Raw genomic sequence first — 24,171 nt, forward strand, 5'->3', positions numbered from 1 at the left:
TAAATGATTTCAGGTGGTAGATATTTAATTGTTTTCAAACTGTGACTGGTATTTATTGGGTTTTTTTATTGGGCTTCAAACTGCAAATAAAGAGACAAATCTTTAAAGTGAAAGTTTTTCTTCTTTGTGGAGTTTAAATCAAGGATTTTTATCTAAACAAAATCCTGCTGGGGAAATTGAGGAAATGGACATAGTGTCATGTATTTGTAAACCATGACCAAAATTTTAACCTTAATTTTGTTGTTCTTTTTTTAAATCGATTTACTAATATTGCTTTAAACTTATAATTTAAAAATGTTTTCTCACAGTAAAGTATAATATTCACAATGTAAAAGAAATAAACCTTCCTAAAGTAAACATAGTGAGTAGCTGATATAGTGAAGGTGGAAAAATGACTAAAAAAGGTAATATAGGTTCTCTCTTCTTTTTTTCAGTTTTAAAATGATTGTTAACTTAAGTTTGTTATTTATGGTTTTTAATGTTTTTCAAAAGTTAAAACAAAATAGGTTTATAAGCTAACAAACTAATCTTCCTGATTTATTTATAGACTTATCGACATAGTAGTTGTAAATTTTCTGCTAACACAACAAGAATATTTATAATAGTTAGGAAAACTCCCATACCTTTAAGAATGAGCATTAAACTCCATTTTTGCCAACATTTATTTAGACATTTCCTAATCACTTTGGGTTATTTTAGTGATAAGTAGGTAGAGGGATTCACCAAGACTTTAAGATAATAGAGAAAAGGTACCATGGGTGTTTAGATTATGGCTGACAATTGTTGGAAATGAAAACATTTTTACCACGAAATTAAGGCTTTCTTGTATTAAACTTCCAAATTTTCTATGAAAATTGGTATCATGAAAAAGAAAAATTATAACAGTTTATGCCACTTCAAAATTACCTTTTTGTTGATTGGTGTAATCATAAACATGGCACCTTCTTCTGGTGGAATCATGAAATTACACCCCTTAAAATTGTAAAAAAAAAATTAGGTTCAAATCCATTAAAGCCTTTAAAACTTTGCAATAAATAATGATGTTATCGTCTTCATTTTCTAGATCTAACTTTGCAATAGATAATGATGTTATCGTCTTCATCTTCTAGATCTAACTTTGCAATAGATAATGATGTTATCGTCTTCATTTTCTAGATCTAACTTTGCAATAAATAATGATGTTATCGTCTTCATTTTCTAGATCTAACTTTGCAATAAATAATGATGTTATCGTCTTCATTTTCTAGATCTAACTTTGCAATAGATAATGATGTTATCGTCTTCATTTTCTAGATCTAACTTTGAGAGAGAAAAATTTGCTTCAAGAACTTCAAAAGAGGAAAAATTCAGTGCTCAAAGAAATCCAGGTTGTTTTTTTTTATATCTAAGATTTTTTCTTTTGCTTTTTCATCATCATTTTTTTTTGACCTTTTTTTATATTTTAGATAATAAAAATTTTTTGATAATGTAAATATTTTAACTACAGTGTTCTTTTTTCACAGCAAATTACTGATGAAATCAATGAAATTACAAAAGAGCTTGAAATTATTGAGCAGCCAGATTCCAGGTATGATCATTTTTGTATTTGTCTGATTGTTTAAATGTTCATTCTTAACCATGAGTCTGTTGATGTATTTTTGTGTTTGCTTTTTTTCTTTTTTCTTTTACAAATTGTATTTTGTTTTTTTAACATATATTTGTCATAAAAATTGTAGTCTGATCACAACAAAGGAGAAGCAATTAGCTGTTGGGCGTAAGAAGTTTAATATTTCTGTTGAGAAGGTTACTAGATTTATTAATTCATTTTTTTATTTAGTTTAATTGATTTATCAGAAGTTCACCTTTAAACAAACTGTAAAAACATTTTTAGGGGCTGGAGTATCTTTTCCAAAATAACCTTATCAATAACACACCTGAAGATATTGCAAAGTTTCTCTTCAAAAATGACGGGTTAAACAAAGTCAAAATTGGAGAGTATTTGGGGGAGAAGTATGTTTTTTTGTGCGTGTGTTTTTTTCCAAGTTTACTATGGTTTAATGTATTTTTTATTGGGGTTTATTATTTGAAACCTAGTTTCTGAGTCTTCTTTAAACCCTCATATATTTAAGTCACACTTTAGCAAACCAATCAATTTAAAAGTATTGAAAGAGTATGTAGCTCTTCATGATTTTGAGAAGAAAACTCTTGATGCTGCTTTAAGGTATAAACAACATTCTTTTGTATAAACTGTTGCTTTATAAAATTTTGTAATGAGTTGAGTTTTTAATTTACAAAAAGTTAATTTTTGAATTTTTTAGGGAGTTTTTATGGAGCTTTCGTCTACCTGGTGAAGCACAAAAGATTGATAGAATGATGGAAGCATTTGCAATTCAGTACTGTTCAGTTAACCCAGAAATTTTTAAAACTGCAGGTTTGGAATATAACTAACTTTAATAAGACCTAAGAATTTCTATTCTACACCAATTCTCAGGAGATATTGATGATAATTGAAGCACTTTCTGTTTTTTGATGTTTGATATATTTTCATTTAGACACTTGTTATGTGTTAAGCTTTTCTGTTATAATGTTAAATACAAGTCTTCACAATCCTGCAGTTAAAGACAAAGTAAAAGATATTTCTTTGTTACTTTCACTTTTTATTTTGTTTTAACTTGGTTTTTAATGAATAATTAGTTTTGCAATCTGCTAAAAATGTCATAATGGGCTGCCTTAAAATAAAACTCATAAATTCAAATATTATTTAATTTAAATTCTTTTATGTAAGACAATATTTTTACATAAATTTCTATTACATTTATGTAAGTTTAATGATTTTTATGTTTGAAAGTATTTATAAAAACATAAAGTATTAAAGAGAAAGTTAATGAAATTAACATAGATATCAAGTATCATAGTTTAGCCGTGCGATTGCACTCTAAACTTGACTATGCATAAAGTATTTATTTGCGACAGCTTGGCCACGGCTCTTAAGATGTTTTGAGAACATTTCAAAATCATTGGTGAAGCCATGGGCAAGTTGTCACAATTAAATATTGTATGCGTGTTCAATTAAATATTGTATGCGTGGTCAAGATTAGAATGCGATCGCACACCTTTCCCGACCAAGCCTGATATATATATATATATCAGGCTTGGTTGGGAAAGGTGTTTATATATATATATATATATATATATATATATATATATATATATATATATATATATATATATATATATATATATATATATATATATATATATATATATATATATATATATATATATATATATATAAACACACACATTTTTATTGGGTGAAATGAAATTATTTTAGATGATCATCTTTTTTATAATTCGTAAGGTGATAATTACTTCCTGATCAACTTTTTAAAATCTTTTAGTTTCACTTATAGATCACATTAGAAGGTTTTATAAATATGAATAAAGGTATTAATGATGGAGGAGATATTCCAAGAGAAAACCTAGAGGTTTATTTTTTGTTTTTCCACACAGTTATTGCTGCCTTGCTAAATATTTATTAAATATAAAACATTCTGCGTGATGTTTATCAGTTGTTTTTGCTATATCTGCTGTGAATTGTTCTGTTTTACTTAGTTATTAGGTATTTGAAATTGTTAAATGAAATTTTAATAAATTGAATAACTTTTGTTCAGTATGAGTTATTTTTTATTCTGAACAAATATTAAGGAAGACAAAAAATGTTTGTGGTTTTCCTATGTTAGTTTTAAGCTTTCTTTCATTTATATTGATAATAGTAAATATTGATAATATTCGCCATAAATTAAGTATTACTTTTCTTTTGAAATATTTTTATCAGGTTCTGTTCAACAATATTCTTTCAACACCTTTTGAAACACCTGGTGATGATGGTAGTGACCTTACACAAACTTTTTTTAATCCAGAAAAAGAGGGCTTTCTAACAAAAGAAGGTTTCATGTTTTTTGTTATTTTCATTAGTTTATTGTTATTTTCACTTGTCATCTCTGTCAATTTATTTTTCCTCGTCTGTTCTTCAAGAAGTACTTAACATTTCTAATTTTTAAAGTTTCATTTAGGTGGCATTCATCGAACCTGGAAACCAAGATACTTTATTCTTAAAGACAATTGCCTGTTCTATTTCAGAAACAAAGGGGTATTGTTTTATTGTTTCTGCTGTTTTTGTGGTTATGATTATCAGTTTTGTTATTATTATGATAATACTTCCAGTTTAAAATTCAAAGTATTTAAAAGGTGCATGAAAAAGGTTTATTTTATTAGTGCCAAGTCTAACAGCTATTTATACTAACAGGAATAAGTTCTTTTTGCTTATGACTGGAATATGGTTTAATAGCTCTATACAGGAATAAGGTCTACTTGTTTAGTACCAGTATAAGGATCTAACTGTTCTGTATTAAAATAGGATCTAGTTGTTTAGTGCCAGAATAAAGTTTTATTATAAACAGCTTACTATTGTTATCAATTAATGAGGTTAATAAATATTTTGAATATTAATGAAAACTTAACAGTTGTTATTAGTGTTATTTTCAGCATGTGTTTTTTGTCTGTAGGATAAAGAGCCTACTGGTATTATTCCTCTAGAAAATTTACAAGTTCGTGAAAACAATGATTTTCGTAAAAAGGTAGTTTTTGTGAAAAAAGGTAGTCTTTTTTTAAATTAAATATTATCAAAACTGTTTATTATCAAAAGTGTTTTTTTGTAGCATTGTTTTGAAATTTATGCAGCTGGAGGATCAATTATAAAAGCATGTAAAACAGAGTCAGATGGAAAAGTTGTTTCAGGTTTTCTTTCTTTGTCATCTAAAGTTTTTCAAAGCCATTTGTTTTCCTGAAAATGTCATTCTAAATTTGAGTACCTACATTTTATCTGATGGTTTAATCTTTATTTAAAAGTAAATAAGTTTTAACTGGCAGTTATGTGTGTTTCTGCCTCAGTTGTGTTACAGGCTCAAAATGATAGCTAGTTGAATTTGTTAGTTCATTTATGTTACTCAGGTCATCATGATATTTACAGAATCTGTGCTAGCTCCAATGAAGAACGAGATGATTGGATAAAAAGCATCACGTAATTTTTGATACTTTAATAGTTATTTAAATATATATATATATAAATTGTTTTATCATAAAGAATAATTAGTGAGTTATAATTGAATATTTCTTAATTGTGAAATATATTTAAATTTAAAACATTTCAAAAGTGTTTTAACAAGTTTTGAAAAGTCCTTTAAAAATCAGTTTAGAATCAGTTTATTACAATAGTTGAATTGGTTCAGTTTATACATTTTTTGTTAAGTTTAAATGTAGAATGCTTTTCTTATATAGACCCCTTTTATTTTAGGAATAGCATAACTCGAGATCCATTCTATGACATGCTACAAATGCGTAAAAAGAAGGCCACTCATAAACAGCAACTGTATTGATTGCTTGCTGCTATACAAAGAAGTATCTCAAATGAGTAAAGACAATATTGTTTAGAGCTGTTAAAACTCAAGTCCATTTAATCCTCAAAATTTCAAAACAAAAACATGTTTCTATTGCCTTCTTCACACACAATTCTTAAAGATCAAAAGAATGCCACTAAAAACTTATAAATAAAGATTAAAGTTGTAAATATTAGAAATATATATGAGATTATTTGTTCATTAATTGTTCAGATGGTTATTGTTACTTTGTATATCATTGTTAGTATTATTATTATTATTATTATTATTATTATTATTATTATTATTATTATTATTATTATTATTATTATTATTATTATTATTATTATTATTATTATTATTATTATTATTATATATTTGCTTTTAAGTTATTCATGTTGTTTTTAGCAAATGCAACAGTTTCAATGACCTTGTGTAATTTTTCATCAAATAATTTTTAAAAAAATTTTAATGCAGTGAAGGAAGTATTAGTACAAAAATAAGTAGCAAAGATTTTGAAGCAAAAATATAGTTTTTTAAAATTATATTGAAATTATTTATTTTGTACTTTTTCATTTGTTAATCAGAAAAAATTTATTGCAGCATGTTTTCTGATGCACTTGCTGTACCTGTATTTATCATAGATTCCAGTCTTTTATATTTAAAAATCATGAGTTTTTGTTTATCTGGTTTGTTATTTACAAATTTTTTTGCGAAGTGCGGTTTTTTTTTTTACAGATTTTTGAATTTTGATTCTCAATGTTTAGCTCCACATATTTGAGAGTGTTTTCATAAAGCTATTAGAATTATCTAAAATAAATATTCATGTAATTTCTTTTAAGAATTTCTTTAAAATTCTTAGCTTCATGCCTGTATATAAGCATTATAGAAAATCTATAAATTTAAATAAATTTTATTGCTTATATAAAATATTTATTTCTGTTGAATTGTTTGTTTTTATTCAATTGTCTGTCCAACTTATTTCTCTCTAATTTTTCTTGTTTTTTTTTTTTTTTGTTTTTTTTTTGATTTTTTTTTTTTTTCTTTTTGTTTGTTTTCAGTTTCATTTTAAATTTTTACTTGCCTTTAAATTTTTAGTTTTACATTATTTTTCTTATGCTTACATTTCCTATTATTTTTAGAAAAACTTACTGTAATGTATAAGAGCAAAGAACTCTCTTCTCTCTCTGATGCTGGGTAAAAATACTGAGTCTTTACTTTTTATCTAATTATTGTTGATATTTTTATTATTGAACTCACAAACAATTATTCTTATCTCTTTATTTATACAGGTTATCTCTTTATTTATATAGGTTAGAAAACAAAGAAAAATTGGATATCTCAAATAATTTACTTGAAAGTTTAGAAGGGATTGGTTAGTATTTTTTCTTATTTTTTAAATTTCAAAATGTTTTATAATAAAGAATAGCCATTGTTTGTAATATTACAAAAAAAGCGAAAATATTCTTAAGATTCAAATGTTTTTAAAATTATTAACTTTTTGTTTAGAAAAATCCTGCAAAACTTTAACATGGCTGAATGTGTCGCACAACAAACTAAAAGACATACAGCATATAAAATCCTGCACAAATCTCAATGGTATTTTTTAATATTGACAGTTGAAACACTCATTTTATCTTGTACATATACATACAGTATGCCTGTGTGTATGAAGCAGGCAGGTGATGTGTAATATTTGTATGGCAATATTAAAATATATAATTGAAATTTAAAAAATGGTTTTTTGTATTACATTTAGTTCTCAACCTGAGTTACAACAAACTTACTACTGCTTCTCATATCAGCGATCTAAAAAGTATTTTCAAATTGTTTATCATAATACGGGGGGTATGCACACTATGTAATGATTAACCATTTTAGTCGTTCTATGATTTTGCTGGAGAAGATTTGATTTCTGTTAATTACTGAGGCAAAAGAATTACAATAAGTTATAGTACAAATTCCTCGAGGACATAAGGACCCTCCTGGTAACCATTAATGTAATCATTCATTGCATGCTCTCTATAGAGGATCAATTGTTTGTCTTTTCATAAAATTCTCACTTCTTTTTTATCTTTAAATTTTTTTTTTTTCATTTTTATTTTGTAACTGGTTAAAGTTTTTATCTTCAGATTTAAAAGCGCTCATTTTGAATAACAATGAGTTAGAAAATGTAGAAAGTCTGGGTGAATTAAAAGTCCTGAACACTTTAGGTATGCTAAAACTATTTTTATATCTTGACATGTTTCACTTGTTAAATGGATCTATTTTTAAATCAGTTTTATGAATAGAATAATATTTGATTATTTTTGGTCTTTTTTGTTCCAGTCGTTTCGCACAACCAATTATCAAATATCGATGTTTCAAAATTTCCGAACCTTCAGAAGTTTTCAGCATCTCATAACCAACTTACTGATATTCCTGATTTTCGAGTATTTTTTTATTAAGATTTATCGTTTTGTTTATTAATTTAAGTTTTATGTCGGCAATGGGTCAAGATTAGGATTGAGCTTTTACCAACTTATCACAAACAGAGCAGCAGAAAAGGCTACTTCAGACTCGACACTTGTTAGATGGATGGTCCCCAGTGCATTGAACAAAAAAAAGAAACATCTTTCAATACTTTACTGATTGAATCTTTGATTTTGAGGAATTGTTGAATGATTGACAGTAGGCAGTTCCATCTTGTTCTGCAGTCAAGGATAAGTGAAACCTCTTTTCCTTGCTATTTCTTGTTTTTTCTTGAATGATGTCATTTTTAACTGGGGATTTTCAAAATGAATTGACAATTTTTCTGACTTTTGTGATGACAGATGCAGGTGCACTTTCACTTTTGGAATGGGAATGTTTTCTTCCATGGCGGTACCAAAAACAGTGATTTCAGTGTCAGATTTAAATTCATAGACTTCAATCTTGTCAGTTATTTCTTCGAATGTGTTGTGTTTAATTTTTAGGAAGGTTTCCTGTATTGCACCTCCTGATCCACCTAATGCATTCCAGGAGTCTAACAACTTTGATACTCAGGCGGAATTAGTTTTCACTACTTAGCTATCATGAAAGGTCCATCCATAACTGAGCAGACAACACTGTCACGAGTTTTCAACCCAAATTCTGCCACTTCTGTTACTACTACTGTAGTTTTTTCATCCGGTAGAGATCTAGAAATTCCAGTGTTTGTTTTTTTGATAAGTTATAATATGACTCTGATTTTTCAAAGAAGTACTTTCTTCCAGTTTAATTGAAAAGCACTTTCCAATTGTTACTAAAGAGTTAAAAGTTTTTTTAAAGTAATTTCTCACCTTCCAGCTGCAAATTTTCTGCCTGGATTGTTTGTTTGTCATTTTTTGAAAAATCATAACCTTTTACAGAAACTGCAGATCGAATGAAGAGCTGCTAACATTGGCTTTAAAACTAAATCCATTCTGTGCTGTAAGTCTTGAAATCACTTCTTCAATTGGTTGCTTTTGAATAAAAATTGAGGTCTTGGGCTTTTTTTGATTCTGTTGCAGCTTCTATTATCAACCTTTCCTGTTTCCCTTTTGATTCAATGTCTTTTGTTTAGGTGATACCACATTTCAGTTGTTGAACTTGAATATCAATTTGCATTTCCACGTATTTTCCAAGTAACTGTCTTTCCTTTGTTACGGCCAAAATCTCAAAAAAATTTATTAAAAATTGTGTCAAATCGAACCAGGGGATTGCTTGACAAAGTAAAGGCTGAAAATATGGTACAAAATATTGATTGAAGTAGGATAAATTTATCTTCAAAATACCTTTATAGCAATCAATAGTGCTGTTATTGATTGCTATAAACATATTAAACAACCACTTCACTAATAAGAAAGGGATAATCAAATTTTTGATTAAATATTTAATTATTGGTCAAGCTGTTTCAAGCACTTTAAAACATTTTAAGGCTTTTTTGAGATATTAAAAATATCTATATTCCCCGAAATTTATCGACATCATTTCACCAGTAAATAGGTAAAACAATTTTACCAATTTACTGTTAAATTTTCAGTAAAAGCTCAACCCTAGCTATGGTTTTATCTGCAAAAGGCATCTACCATCAAGGAATACACCTATAAAAGCTTACATCTAATCCAGAGAAATGTATTGTATGCCTGTTAACGAGAGAAGTGTCTGTATATTTTAGTTATTGAGTATAGGCAAGCTCTACCAAAGCGTTCATTGCTAAGTAGGAGCGGATTAATTTTGTTCTTGATGTTACATGCGCACTAAATTATTTTATGGTAATCTCTAGAGATCATAATTTTTGACCATGATAAAAAGCCGTTGATGAAATATTTTGCAATCATATTATAGAAACAAAAGGATATCAAAGATGTAAAACTAAACAACAATTCAATTAAAAAGCTCCCCCTCTGGTTACCTCAATGTAAAAGGTGCGTTGTTTTTACATTCACGTAAATATAAGCCGATATAAAATTGTTATCAAAATATCAAAATAAATAAATAAAAAATATCAAATTAAATTTTATGGAAAACTTCTTAATTTGATTTTTTTTTTTTTTTACCACAGAATAAAAGTTCTGGACCTAGGAAATAATAAACTCTCAAGTTATGAGTAAGTTTTTTTTTGTATTTATTTTTACAGTTTTGATTTTTTTTTTTAGCCAAATGTTGTCAATCAAAAAGATCAGAAGAAACAACTTCAAAGAAAAAAAAATTCTAAAAGTAAATTTTGAAACGACTGTAGAACTAAGAAATGACCGTGAACTGAAACTTATTTTCAGTGCTTTAACTAGTGCTGGCATTTTTTACGAGAGTCGAGAAAAATCGTTTATATTTGGTTGAATTTTAGGTGCATAAAATTGCTTGGCGACTTGCCGTTTTTGGAAAATCTAAACTTGAAGGGAAACCCTTTGTGCGATGCTGATGATTATTACACTAAAGTAAGTGTAATAAAAATGGATTGTTATATGATTTGTTAAGGACTTGTCTTCAAATCCGAAGAATGAATATTTGAGTATATGATATTTTTAGATCAAGACTTTATTGCCGCATTTAAAGCTGTTAGATTTCAAGAATTTGTCCGGTAATATGTTATTGCTTTTCTTAACTTGTTGCTGAAAAGTTGGTGATCAATTATATGTTTGTGACCAATTGTTTGCTAATATCTACATACATTAGCGTGCAAAAGTTTATAAACAGCTAAATTTACAACTTTTTGCCTTTTCACTGAAAATGAATGGAATTTTCAACAATTGTTCCTCTAAAGTGATTACATAGTATAATTTTCTCAAAAAAATGATAACTTGTAACGGATGGAAGAAGTTCAAATTTTATTGAAAACATAATCGTGCAAAGGTTTATAAACAAATGAAAAAATCCAAAAAGGAGATATTTCTAATTCCTCCACATTTTTTCATCACAGCACATCAGTATTTTATTGGATGGCCTCTAGATTTTAATATTGTTTAACCTCGACGAGGCATAGAGTCATCTAAGTTGATAAGAACAACTATGGGAATATTTGCCCAATAATCTGAAAGCATCTTGAATCATTATTATTAGTCGATTTTCGCCCTTCAATTGACGATCAAGATCTTCCCAAAGATGTTCTATTGGATTTAAATCTGGGCTCTGAGAAGGCTATTCCAAAACTGAAATTTTTTTCACTCCAAAACTGGAATTTAAAAAATTTAATGATTTTGGGAATCTTTCAGTCGTGATTCTATTGGTCCACTTCATCGCATCGAAGGCATAATGAATCAGAATGTATATTTAGATATAATTAAGAATGTTATGCTGCCACATGGAAAGAACATATTGCCACCACCATATTTAATTGTTGGCATTTGATGCTTAGGAGCAAATCTTTCACCTTTTTAGACGTCTCGTACTTAATACATCTCTACCAAAAATGCAAAACTTTGATTCGTCACTGAATAACACTTTTAACCATTCTTTTGAATTCCAATGCAAATGATCTTTTGCAAATTTCATTCGTGGTAAGTGATTATTTAACAATATTAATGGTTTCTTGGCAGGACGACGACTAAACAAGTTATGCTGACTTAGGCGATGTTTTGTAGCATCTACGATGCTCTTAAAACCACGATTGTTATTCAAAATACCATTTAATTCGACAGCACTTTTGCGGGGATCTTGTTTTGATTGTTTTACAAAAGTTCTGTCTTGATGTTCTATAGTTATCTTTGGTCTGCCTGGACGATGCTTGTTTTCAAGTGTCTTACGGTCTATATATCTCTTAATTAGTACGCTAATCGTTGATTTAGCTACATCATAAAGCTCAGAAATTTGGTTATGAGGAATCTTCTTTACAGCACATATTATTAAATTCTTCTTTTCTAGTGACGATTCCTTAGACTTTCCCATTATTTTTTAAAATCATTTTATGTTAAATAATATCTCCAGTAAATTAATTTTAATATGTTTTTCTTAATGAAATTTTGATTTTTTTAATGGAGTGTGGAACCGTTTATAAACTTTTACACGATTATGTTTTCAATAAAATTTGAACTTCTTCCTTCCGTTACAAATTATCATTTTATTGAGTAAATTATACTACGTACTCACTTTATAGGAACAATTGTTAAAAATTCCATTCATTTTCAGTGAAAAGGCAAAAAGTTATGACGGAAAATACTAGAAAAATTTAGTTGTTTAAAGACTTCTGCACGCTACTGTAGATGAAACTGCAGAAATTTTCAGGTGGAAATAAGCGTAATATGATGTATTTTTGTTTTTTAGAAATGTACCTGAAGGAGTTGCAGGGCAAGTCAATAATTAAAAAAACAGAAGACGAGAACAAAAACAAGCAAGAAATCAAATATAATGAAGAGCCTAAAGATCGTGGGTTTGTTTCTAATAATATAAAAATTGACAAGAAGCCAGAGACAAATCCGATTGAAGTTAAAAAAAAACCTAAAGCTAAGAAAAAGAAGGACAAAAATGACTCAGCGAAGAAATTAAAAAAAAAGAATAAAGAAATAAGTTCAATAAATAGTACTACCTCTGAAAACAAAGTCGATGAATGTCAAATTGAGAAAGTAATTTTAGATGTAAACACGCAAAGTAGTAAAGATTCAAAAAAACGTAAAATGGATGACAACATTAAGACTATAAAAAAAAAGAGAAAAGGTTTAACAGAAACTGGAGTAAAAAAGAAGAAAGTAAAAAGTGACAAAACTAAAGTCGCTGACAAAGCGAAGAGTGGAATCATATCAGTGAAGAAAATAAAAACTGTTAATGATAACAAAGACATTTCCAGTTTACTTAAAAATATATCTAACGGAGATAACTTAGGCTCTGGTTTAGCTTCGACTTGGTAAGCTCTTTGCCTCAATAGTGTAATTTATTTCAATATGAGTGACCAAGGAATAACAAAAGACCATCAGTTTTTTATTTTTCTAAACCCCATCGGTAATATTCAAAACTAAAAATATCTCTAAACAATCTCTATAACAAACATATCAAATATAAAAATATATGTATAAATTAATTGGTTAATAAATAGGAAAAGTAATTTACATAATGGCGTATTTTTATATAAGGAAAATTTAGTTATTAATTTGACAATAAATTATGTGTCATGCAAATAATGCTTCTTTTAATTAGTTAGCACATCAATCGAATGTAAAACGGCTATTATATCTTGATGCCACCGTAAAAAGTTCAGCATTCGTACTTTTTGGTATTCTAAGTTTAATGTAAAATAATCTATCAACTTTAAATTTTAATAATTCATCGCACTATTCTGATAACAACAACTGAATTCTACGGATTGTAACGGAAAGCATTGCCTTGTTTAGTTAATACGGTTGGTATCTGTATGCAGCATTGTTTGCCGCCTGGTATGGACTATGAACAGCACCTTGAGAGGTGAGATAATGGTAGTATTGCGCATACTGTTCCTACGATTTAAATGAAAATGCAAGTTGGATAATAACTACTTGTTTTACAAAACTTGATAAATAAAATTGTGGTTAAATGATCTTACCGGCGTCGGCACATGTTGATATCTGCAATTAAATTAAAAAAAAAAACAATGATTGGGATTTGAAGAGGTGTACTGGGGAATTAAATGATAAATACTTTAAAATAGTAAGAGGAAGAAATTGGAGACGTACTGCAACAATGGGTTATGTAGCGAAGCACTTAATGTCGCTAGAGACGGAATCGGTGGAGCAGAAATCTGGTAAGGTTGGATTACAGGCACTCTAAAAAATAAAATAAGGTGGTATGGTAAAACAGCTCGCTTTCGAAAGACAAAAAAATCTGACGTTGAATAATTGATTTTATCGAATTAATTTTAGAAGACTTAAGTTCTAAAATAAATTTATTTTACATAGGTGTTTACTCAACATTTACTTTCCACTTACGCTTGCTTTAAATGTTGTTGGCAATTTGAATATACGGGTGCTGTTCGACCAATGCGGCTTGTTTGATTTGATTGGGTAGGCGGACTACGACCTCCTTTTACCCGTGCTAAAAAAGTAAGAAAACGTTTTTATTCTACATGCATGCGTATTATAAACGGTTAACTGATCTCAATCTAAAAAAGAAATTTTAATATTTAAAATTTACTTTTTCTTATTTTTTTTTTAATATACATTTTTAGAATATATATTTACCTTTAGACGAAGTCTTCGGTGTAGCATAATTTATCTAAAGAAAGAGCTAGTCTTTTACGATGTTCCTTAATAAAGGGGAATGAGTAAAATACGAACTGGTAAACTACAAACTTTATAGCGATCTTATTGGTTATTGATGACTCAATTAAATTTTTTGTGGATCACATAACCAGTAAGTTTATGGTTCGCAAAACCATTGGAAGTTTACCGGTCCGCAGTGCAATTGGTTATTTAAAAACGATTTTTCCAGAAATCTTTTTTTTTTTTTTGCTTTCTTTGTTGTAAGGATTTCAAGGTTTATATTTCTTACTTCAATTTTCCTTCCTTCGATTTCTTTTCCGTTTAATGTCTCTTTTGCTTTTACTGCATCTGCTTCTGTAACCATTGTAACAAATCCAAAACCCTGAACGGATAAAACAAATATGCCTGAATGCTTAGGTCAGCGTTCAGAGAAAATTTGCAAGACAGAATAGTGAGAGATTAAGAGGGATTGAGAAATTGTAAGGGAGAAAACCCTTTTTAAATTTTCCTAAAAAGGTTGATTTTTTTTTACCTTCGATCCGCGCTCGTTGTAAATAATCTCTGCATCTTGAACAGGTCCAAATCCCTAAAATTCACACAGCGAAAGTTTAACGAAAAAAACTTGTTTCAGCAAAAAAAAAAAATAATATATTTTTTATGAAATATTGAGATATATATTATATATCTCAATATTTCATAACATAGATTAAACTCAATCCAACAACTTCCTCAGATCAAGAAGGATGCCCTAGGATACTTTCTAAACATCTTACCTCAAAATATTGTTTCAGCTCAATATCTTTAATTTTAAATGGCAGGTTAGTAACATGCAATCTTCGGTTTCCTTCATTTTCTTTTTGGGGCGAAGGGCTTCTTAATAAAGATTGTTCTGCTGTCGGTATTATCGCTGGTAGTGACACTTCAGCTTTGTTTTGTTGCAATGACTAAAAACAAAGCCATTTATTACAAGTCAATCATGAACATATAAAAATGTAATGAAACATTTGCTCTCATTTCTTTATTAAGAGTCATAAACGAACACTATCGCATAAGCATGCTAAGCTAAAAGTTTGTGCGCCATATTTAGACACTTAAACTATATCCGTAAGTTTATCTGTAAATTTGTTTATACTTTACTAAGCCATTTTTATCGCTTTTTAAATTAAAATCAATATAAAAAACAAAAAACATCTTTAGCAAGTCTTGTAAACAGAATTTGAAAAACCAGTTTTTTATACACAGTCGGTCACACTAAAATCGTGATTTGATAACTCAACCTCGAGATAAATCATTTTTAAATTTTTAGTGTGATCGCGTTAAAGATACTACAGAAAATGATGGGTTTTTTCTGCTGACACTTTATTTCTGCTTGTAAATTTCAAACTTACGTAATGCAAAATCATGCGAAGTACATCCATGGTCGGGTTTTCACCAATATTAAAAATCATGCTTGAAAGTGTGTTTAGTAATGACAATGATTTTGTAAAGATGCTATTACATGCTTTTGTGTACGTCTTGTTTACTCCGTATGGCCATGGAAAGAATTCTATAAAAAGAATGAAAGACTATTATTAGAACTCTCGTGCTATTAGAACTCTCGTGTAAATACTCTACAAAAACTAGCGTTAAAGATCACCTATTTACTAAAGAGATATTTTATTTAACCTTTTTCGTGTAAGTAATAAATATTATAAATATAATATGAATAAAATTTTAGCAAAAAAATTTTCAATTTCCATTTATAATTTCTCTCAGTTTCATCTTTATTGTGAAAATAAAGCATCATGCATTTTTCATAAAATTCATCTTCATCGTTTTCTAATTAGTATCAGTGAGTGATGAGGATGATGAAAGAAAGAGTTTAAGAGTTAGAAGATAAATTGGTGTTTTACGAAAATTGAGTTGAATCCTGCCGACCCAATATAAATACAGAAGAATATCTAAAGAGATTGGCATGTAATCCTTTAAATGCATTTTCAACAGAGAGCGTTTTCTTGTAAAATATTTCATAAAGAATACACAATTTTACTTTAAAGAGGTCAAGATTGAATTTGTTTTAACTGCAAATCTTTCCGACAAAAAACTCTTTCGAAAGTATTAGAAGAGTTGGCAGTAAAAAAAACTTTGAAGACCAAATCTAAAACAGTAAAATTGTGAATTCTATAAACCTTGAAAAAAAATCTCTACTAGTTTTGTTCATCAGTAAAGAAATATTTTCTTAGGATTAGAGAGTTAACAATATTTGTAATTAAAGTCCGTCACACAAAAATATTAAAACACACATATCTTTAAAATAAAATAATTCCGGAATATTTCAAGTTGATTTGAGTCTAACGCTAACAATAATATCACCACACAATTAAAGAAAATCGTACCAAATTGATCTCAATCTCAGTGAATCTTAAACACAAAGTTAGTACTAAATCGAGCGATATTTGTTGACCCAAAAGTCAAGAACCGATAAAAGTTACCAGCATGTCCAAAGAACATGTGCAATAAACATGTCAAATTTGTCGATTAAAACGATGTTTGAGCACCAGTCGAATGCTGAAAATTTGATAAACGTGCTAAAGAAGTTATTCGGTATAGTTTTTACTGAAAATTCTTTGTCCGAAGTATTTTAAACTTTAAGAGATGTCATTGTTGTTGTTTTCAATTATTATAATTATCACTGTCTTACCGCTTTAACTCTATTATTATCGATTAAATCTTTAAAAATTCAAAACAGTAAATCACGAAGGTGGTAACCATACCATTAGTTTTTTTTTTTTGTTAATAATTTTTTAGAAGTGTTATTAGAAACTCGTGAGAATGTGTTGTGTGATAAAGTTTGATGTTTTTACATCACTTAGGATTTTCACATATCTTTAAACTTCGTAGATTCACTTCTAATCTTCTGTGTCTTCGGAGAACAAGTCTTCGCAGATTCACTGATAATCTTCTGTGTCTTTCGGGAAGAGAATATAGTTTGTTAGCTCTAAAAAACCTGGGTAAGCGAGGACAACCTGCGTAGTTTAAATAGTTATGCTCTTAGATAGAAATATTGAAAAATGTCAAAGTGAGCTAAACTTTATATTTAGTTTAAATAAACCACGAGTCTTGTAAGTAACAAATTTAAGTGATTACGTGCAAGAACTATTTGGCTGTTTTATCAACAGCTTCATATCAACAAATCATCTAAAAATCTAGCTTTATTGCTGAATTTTTATATTTTAATGAAAGTATGAAAAACTTATTTTTTTCTCATATTGCTTTTAGAAACATCGGTCACTATATCATATATCCTTAGTTTTATTTTATGATATTGTAATTTTTTGTTAAGAATGAAGAAATCCTAAATACCAAACCCACCATCACTATCTTACAACTAATAAAAAGGTTGCAATAGCTTTCAGAAACACCCTTTCGGAAAAATCTGGATTTTCCTGTTTATTGCTTTGAAGTTGCTTTCATCGCCAAAAGTTAATACTTCCACTTTTCCACGCGACAAACAATTCTCTGTGTCACGCATTCAACCTTGAATATTCCGGATCCGTAAACTGAAACTTTAAAACTTGAAATTAGCTTTTTATGCCTTCAAAATAGAATTGTCAAACACAACCAGTTTTAGTCTAGTTTGACAGATCGTAGTAAATTTTTTTCTTTCTCTTTTTTTTCTTTTCACAAATCCAATTAAGTAGAGAATTAAAATGTCGAACAAGCGATTTGTTAAAAAAGTTTTTTCATTTCAAAAAAAAAAAAAAAAAAATTGAAACAGTATCTAAAGATTAAGAGGAACGTTAAATCTTAAAAGTCACTGAAAATTTTTTTGTTTGATACCGAAGATTTTGAATTTAATCAATTGAAATCTGCGAAATAAAGTTAACAAACAGAAATCTAATTCTAATGGGCAATCACCTTCCCTGGTTTTTTCATCAATATTAAATGTTGTTCCAATTATTTTCAAATAGAACGTTGCCTGTTTAATGTGCAAGATATTTTTTCACTCTGCTCAAAGTTTTACGTTTTTTTTAAAAAAGGCGTTTTTTAAGTCTCACTCCAATTTAGAGCGTTAGATCGTTAAGAAGGCGAAGTAAGCGAGAAAATACATCAAAACAACGTTAAAATTTAGCAACATAATAACTTTATACGCTTATTAAGCAGAAAATATGCGTATTAAGCATGATTCATACCAATATTTGTTAACAATCCTATATATATATATATATATATATATATATATATATATATATATATATATATATATATATATATATATATATATATATATATATATATATATATATATATATATATATATCCTATATATATAGTGTCTGCCTACTAATTATTTTCAAAGCCCCAATATATTCAGCTTCCATTTTTTTCTTTTTGTGTCATTGGAGCGTGCAGAAAAAAGCTGAGTCGATGGATATTCTCGGGAATATTCAGAACAGTTGGAAACGCAATATGAAACCTCGCTTTTATGAAAAAACCATTGACGAGCGTGCTTTTTAAGTGCAAAAGAAGGTTCGAAGGTCACTTTCTTTTACGGTCTTTTGGACCATAACAGAAAGTAGCCTTCAGAAAAAAAAAAATAATAATAAAATAAAATAAAAGGAAAAATGCAATACACGAGATGGTTCTGCATAGAATAAGTATTAGGGTGTCCCAAAAAAAAGAAAAAAATTACCTCTCAAGCTTTTCCCATTCTCTAAGGTCTAAATGGACTAAAAATACCACAGAAAAATTTTTTGTTCCAGTAAAAGTGATATCTGTAAAATTTCATTTTTCAAAAAAAATGCAATTTTTTGGAAAAAAATCATGTATTTTAGAAATTCTCTTAAAAATATAAATTTCCAGTTTAAAAAATTAAATATTTTTAAATTTGTTTCTTTTTCAGGTCCTTCTTCAGCTTCTTTCTGTTGTCTCTGGCAACCAGCATGAGGTTCTGTTTCATGTTGTCCGACCTGTAGCCTCCAACAAAGTCCTGGATTAGTCGGATGTTCCTTTCAGCGCAGTCATTGACACATTTAATCGACTTCAAAAACCTTTTAAATATATCAAATGTCTGACTGGCATCTCCGCTGATCCACTTCTCCACCTCTTCAACAGGGATCTCACATACCTTGAACAAGATCCAGCTCTGGGAACCTACCAGCTCAGTAAGCTCTGTTGATCTGATAATAACCGGTAGCTTTGGTTTCCCCATATGAAACTGGGCAGAGACATCACACTTGACCAACTTCTCCAACATTTTCTTCTTTACCTTGTCGTCATTATCATTGTCAGCTAGGGACAGAATAACTAACTGTTCTGTTAAATACCAAGCATGCCGTTGCATGCTGGAAAGAAGGGCCTGTCCAAGTTTTGGGTAGTGGTCCCTTATGTCAAAACGATGACTTAAAGGCAGCCAAGTCATTTGAAGTTGACTTGTCCACCATACAGGATTTTAAGAACCAGGGCCCATAACATACAGAAACAAAGAATGCTGCTGTCTTTACCATCTTCTTCTCTTCCTCATTCATCACCTGGGCTACCTTCTCAGTCATCCTCAGGGTCAGCAGGTATAGAGCATCTGCCATGAACCTTTAGAAAAAATTATTATTATTATCAAATATGTAAGAAAAACTTGAAAATGTACTTTCCCCTAAACACAAAAATTATTGATAATATACTATAACTGTACCTGGCTTCATGGCAGGCTCCAGGTTAATAAAAATGAAATCCTGGCACATCTCCACCCAAATAGAAGACAACTAGCTCACAAAGTTTCTTGTAGTCCCCCCTGTTAAATGTCTCTATGGTCAGTGCCCTCTTGCCAAACTCCAGGGCCTCCCTTGCAATGTTGTACAAGGATGATCCAACCTGTAGCTCATTCCAATCAAACCTAATGATCTCCTTCATCTTGTCTACCTCCTCCTTGATGTGTGGCCAGGTTTTCTGCAGTCTTACGTAGAGTGCTCTACTTGGCCCCTTTGTTTTCTCACCAGTAAGAGCCTCCATAAAATGAGAGATGTGTAACTCCAACATGTGTCGCCTGCATAGAAACCAGAGTAAAGGAATGTTGAGGATGTTTGTGAGGATGGTAATGGCCCCAAAAAATACTCCAGTGTTGGAAGCAGTGGTGTCACAGCATATGGCAAAGATCTGATCAACAATATCGTAATACTCTAGGAGATTTAAGATCACATCTGCCTGGTCCGTTCCCTTGGAGCTTTCAGCTTGAACTACTCCAAAGAGAATGTCATTTGTGTCGTCAATATCAGGAGATGTAACACTGATTGCAATCCTTTCAACAGTAACAGTTATGTTCAGGTTCTCCTTCATCTCTTTGATATGTTTGCCGTCAAAATGCAGGACAAGCCTCTTTCCCTTCAAGGTTTCCATTATATCTTGTCTTATCTGGTCTCCTAGTAATTAAAATAACTTTATCACCTACATAATTTAATCTTTATTTATGCCAGTTTTACTTGATCTTCATTATTTTCAATAATTTTATATTCTACTATTTACTCTTACCAAGATCTTCAATTTTCTTGAATCTCTTTCGATGAACAGAGCTTCTGGAGATGGGCACATCCTCAAGATTCACGCCTGCTTTATTGCAGATTGCTGCAATGATTGCGGTTTGAGGTCGAATCCCGACCCTGTATCGAGCAGATACTTCAGAAGTAGAATCCACCAGATCCTCAGAACTGATACTTATCATTATCTACATAATAAACAGCTATGATATTTCTAATCTAATTGAATTCAGTTTGATTAAGTTTACTCAAAATTTGTACAACCAACTTTACATTTTATTACAATCTTTTATTTATCTTGCCTTTTACTGTAGAATCAGAGTTTTGGAGTAATTCATTGACTGAATCTTCATCTGTGGAAATTACAGCATCTGATTCGGATGCAGAAGAACCAGCATCAGATTCAAAGGAAGCCTCAAGTTCACTCAGAACTAGTTCCCTTGTTTTTTGTCTTTTTTTCACTTCTGTAATCTTCATATTCTTCATTCTCTGCCACCGATCCTGTCTGTTTTTAACAGCTTTTTCAAATTCTTTGTCTACCTCTGTAGTTATATATATTTTTCTATCTTCTTTTTGATCTAAAAAAAACTGAATGTCCTCTGCCTTGGCCTTCTGGGAACGAAGTTGATCTGATTGGATCTTCTCCTCAAATTTCCCCACAGATATATCAAATAGTTTGCTGCTCTCCTTAATGAACTCTTCCTGTATCTTAGTGAATCTACCAATGCTCAAATCCCAGTTTAGATCTCTCAGATGGATTATTTTGCAATACTTAATGTGGAACTTCAGAATCTTATCCCTGATTACACATAAAAGAAGTTTATTAATTAAATAAATATTGGTTATTTTTTGTTATTTGTATTGGTATTTAATTATTTATTTGTTTGTTTTTTGATTTACTTATTTGTTTATTTACATAATTAAAAATTAGTTAATTTTTTTACCTGACAGCAGCTCCAGAAATGATGAGTTCTCCAAAACCAGCCTTGTTCCACACATCCATTACAATAGAAGTAACACATTTATGGTTGGGATCTTTACAGGATCTACCCTTGCAGATAAGATCTTTGCCTGGAAAACTTTGAGGACAAGCTACAAAAGGTTTTGTAGATTTAAACTTTAAAGCCTTGGAAGATTTGATAAACTGTATATATCTGAGCACATTTCCAATGCTGGGGAGCTGGTTTGTGGGCAGCTGGTTGATAGGATACTTGAGAAGAAACAGTAGCCTTCTGGGATTAGTCTGTATCTTCCTCTTTTCTCCTTTATTCTTGTCTTTCTGACGATGACGGTCCATTTTAGAAGTTACTATTAAATATTAAATTATATAACACACTTTAATTTATCTATTCATTCAATCATTCATTAAACAATTATATTATTCATTGAATCTTTGTTTAGTTTTTAGCTATGTGTAAAATACATTATGTAGCATGACAACAAAAGTAAACTTGTATGTAGTACATATCTCTATAACGTGTCATATGATCAAATCGCGCGTAATTAAATTTACCTTTTTAATTGACCACAGATGACTTAAATTGACATTTAATCACACTAATACTAATAATAATATTGTTAAACTAGGGGAACATCACTAAGTTTATTAAAAACAAAACATAACATCAGAAAAATTTCATTGCAAATTTATCAAACATTGAAATAATGGACATTTATTTTTAAAAAATCGTAATTTTTAAATTTTACAGATATCACTTTTTGACAAAGATTTTTTTTTTCCTTTTATTTTTAGCCTTAGGGCACTTCAGAGAATGGGAAAAACTTGAGAGGTATCCTTAAAAAAAAAAAAGTGTGTTTCTGGGACACCCTAATAAGTATGGACAAGAGTGCAAAGAACTTACAGTAGCTTTTATATACATACCATAAGGGAAAAAAAAAGATATAATAATGCTGTAGCTATCGTTTATAGGATGCCCAACCAACCAAAAAAATCCTGTTTAAGTCAGTTTGTAGATGGTCACTTTGATGTCATACATGTAATTTCATAAACGGATGTCAATCTAATAGTAATAACTTACCGATAACTTAGTTAGAAAAAGAAATAGAACCCAAGTGCAAAATTGGTTCAAATTTGTTCATTTTGGTTCTACACACATGCGAAATTAAAAAAAAAAAAAAAAAAAAAAAGGAAAAATTGCGTCTGGGGTTTTTTTTCCGACTAAATTCTTTTTGAAGGTCATTCGTCCATTTAAAATTCATCGAAGTTTTCTTTTAAAAAAAAATATTAAAAACGTTTCTTTTAATCTTTCGGACGCTTTGGATTAACTTTTTATTGAGATGAACGAATTAGAAAAAACAACCATTTGTAAATAAGGAATATTTTTCTCTATCAAAATAATAAAAAAGCGTAAAAAGTTTAAAAAAAAACCTGAAAATAAGTTTCTGTCCTCTTTGTTTCCTTTGATTTTCGCCATCGATTATTTGAACATGTGCACAACATTTTTCTTTTCATTGAGAATCTTTTCTTTGTATTTGAATAAAATGAAAAACGGCTTTTTGAATTTGACAGATTGATTGAAAAAAAAAAGAATTTTCTTGAAGACATGTTTTTTATTTTTCTGGATTTAAAATTAAAGTTTGTTTGAAATATTTAAAATTTTTTACAACACGTTGCAAGGAATTCAAAAGTTTTTTAAATGATATGAAAGCTTAGCCGGAGTGATAACATAACAAAGGTTGGCTATTATTAATACCACTAAGTCAGTTTGCTCGCTAATATTTCCCCATATCATTTTAATAACGCCCCAGCATCCAAACGGTATCCACAAAATAACCACGTAAAAAATGATGTTAAGTATTAATGCTGGGGGTATGAAATAAAGGTTTTTTTTGCCTAGCTGTTTGTCTTCAATCCTCCAATTCATTATTGCAAAGTATACAAGAGGTATTATAAACCCTAATATATACATTAAAATGAAGTATACTTTATCATATGGATCTCCACTTGCCCAAGGCGGTCCAAAAAATGTACTATTCCCTGACTTAATAAATGAGCCATAGCCAAACAGTGGTAGAATTGCCCAGGGTAAAGAGAACAACCAACATAAAGAAATTCGCCTCAGCGAACCAGACTTAAAAGTTTTCTGTTCTTCGTCGCAGTGGTACAAATTGAGCAATAAATATATAAAGGAGAAAGATACCCAAGTCCCAATCGACGCGGTAAAATTGCAAATGAAGTGCATCATTTTGTGGTCGCTCAAAAATTTGACTAGAAAGAACTCACTTCCTTTACAAATTATTTGTAACAAGATGGCAGTAATAAGACTTTTCAGCGTATATTTATCGAGCTGTGATAACGGAGCAATCTTGTTGCGAGTATTATAGTAAAAATACAATTTCCGAACTTGAAACGCCATTACAACGATTATGATAGCAAATACAACCGAGAAAATTCTCTCCATTTCTTTATTTACTCTTTCTCTGTAAAATTTGGAATAAATATTATTTTCAAAAATCCCGAAACGAGCGATAAAAATGTTGATAACGATGAACCTGTCTTTTCAAAATGGTTTGCAAATTAATCTTTCATAAATCATCTTTTATGTATTGATTAAGGCATCTACTCACTAAATTACGAAGCTCTAA

The 24,171-nt window shown here is 29.5% G+C and overlaps 4 protein-coding genes across 7 annotated transcripts; 2 read left to right on the top strand and 2 right to left on the bottom strand.

Annotated features, from left to right (window-relative positions):
- Positions 1-286: 286 nt before the first annotated feature.
- LOC149885754 (cytohesin-3-like) lies at positions 287-5,683 on the top strand. Its single transcript, XM_090092409.1, has 15 exons — positions 287-404; positions 1,294-1,367; positions 1,503-1,567; positions 1,716-1,782; positions 1,871-1,989; positions 2,120-2,200; positions 2,298-2,410; positions 2,532-2,605; positions 3,393-3,467; positions 3,818-3,929; positions 4,056-4,132; positions 4,548-4,619; positions 4,701-4,779; positions 4,993-5,062; positions 5,336-5,683. Exons 1-15 carry the CDS (start codon positions 392-394, stop codon positions 5,415-5,417), a joined length of 1,173 nt encoding a protein of 390 aa, XP_089948535.1. The 5' UTR covers positions 287-391; the 3' UTR covers positions 5,418-5,683.
- A 730-nt stretch (positions 5,684-6,413) lies between these two features.
- LOC145184269 (uncharacterized) lies at positions 6,414-12,793 on the top strand. 2 transcript variants are annotated; one of them, XR_016453955.1, is made up of 11 exons: positions 6,414-6,614; positions 6,731-6,792; positions 6,927-7,016; positions 7,177-7,233; positions 7,550-7,630; positions 7,746-7,849; positions 9,744-9,823; positions 10,055-10,115; positions 10,243-10,333; positions 10,425-10,476; positions 12,156-12,544. XR_016453955.1 is itself a non-coding variant. In XM_090092407.1 (11 exons), the coding sequence occupies exons 1-11, from the start codon at positions 6,574-6,576 to the stop codon at positions 12,734-12,736; spliced, it is 1,284 nt and encodes a 427-aa protein (XP_089948533.1). In that variant the 5' UTR covers positions 6,418-6,573; the 3' UTR covers positions 12,737-12,793. The 2 variants fall into 2 exon arrangements, 1 of the variants encoding a protein (XP_089948533.1); XM_090092407.1 differs by lacking the exon at positions 10,055-10,115 and adding an exon at positions 9,961-10,005 and having other exon boundaries at positions 6,418-6,614; positions 12,156-12,793.
- A 5-nt stretch (positions 12,794-12,798) lies between these two features.
- On the bottom strand, positions 12,799-24,171 carry LOC145184268 (uncharacterized). Of its 2 annotated transcripts, none has more exons than XM_090092411.1 (10): positions 16,435-16,548; positions 15,448-15,605; positions 14,833-15,003; positions 14,592-14,645; positions 14,349-14,441; positions 14,039-14,072; positions 13,787-13,892; positions 13,535-13,624; positions 13,405-13,426; positions 12,799-13,318 (listed from the first exon to the last, which is right to left on the bottom strand). In XM_090092411.1, the coding sequence occupies exons 2-10, from the start codon at positions 15,505-15,507 to the stop codon at positions 13,217-13,219; spliced, it is 732 nt and encodes a 243-aa protein (XP_089948537.1). In that variant the 5' UTR covers positions 15,508-15,605; positions 16,435-16,548; the 3' UTR covers positions 12,799-13,216. The 2 variants fall into 2 exon arrangements, with proteins under 2 accessions (XP_089948537.1, XP_089948536.1); XM_090092410.1 differs by lacking the exon at positions 16,435-16,548 and adding an exon at positions 22,955-24,171 and having other exon boundaries at positions 12,803-13,318.
- LOC149885755 (uncharacterized) lies at positions 19,049-22,699 on the bottom strand. Of its 2 annotated transcripts, XM_090092412.1 has the most exons (4): positions 22,605-22,699; positions 21,510-21,873; positions 19,728-21,364; positions 19,049-19,627 (listed from the first exon to the last, which is right to left on the bottom strand). In XM_090092412.1, exons 2-3 carry the CDS (start codon positions 21,860-21,862, stop codon positions 20,845-20,847), a joined length of 873 nt encoding a protein of 290 aa, XP_089948538.1. In that variant the 5' UTR covers positions 21,863-21,873; positions 22,605-22,699; the 3' UTR covers positions 19,049-19,627; positions 19,728-20,844. The 2 variants fall into 2 exon arrangements, with proteins under 2 accessions (XP_089948538.1, XP_089948539.1); XM_090092413.1 differs by lacking the exon at positions 22,605-22,699 and having other exon boundaries at positions 21,510-22,551.

The sequence above is a fragment of the Hydra viridissima genome, unplaced genomic scaffold (assembly GCF_058129835.1).
Source record: "Hydra viridissima isolate aposymbiotic clone 2 unplaced genomic scaffold, HvirCarnegie_v1 scaffold_7, whole genome shotgun sequence".
In the NCBI taxonomy this organism is placed as follows: domain Eukaryota; kingdom Metazoa; phylum Cnidaria; class Hydrozoa; order Anthoathecata; family Hydridae; genus Hydra; species Hydra viridissima.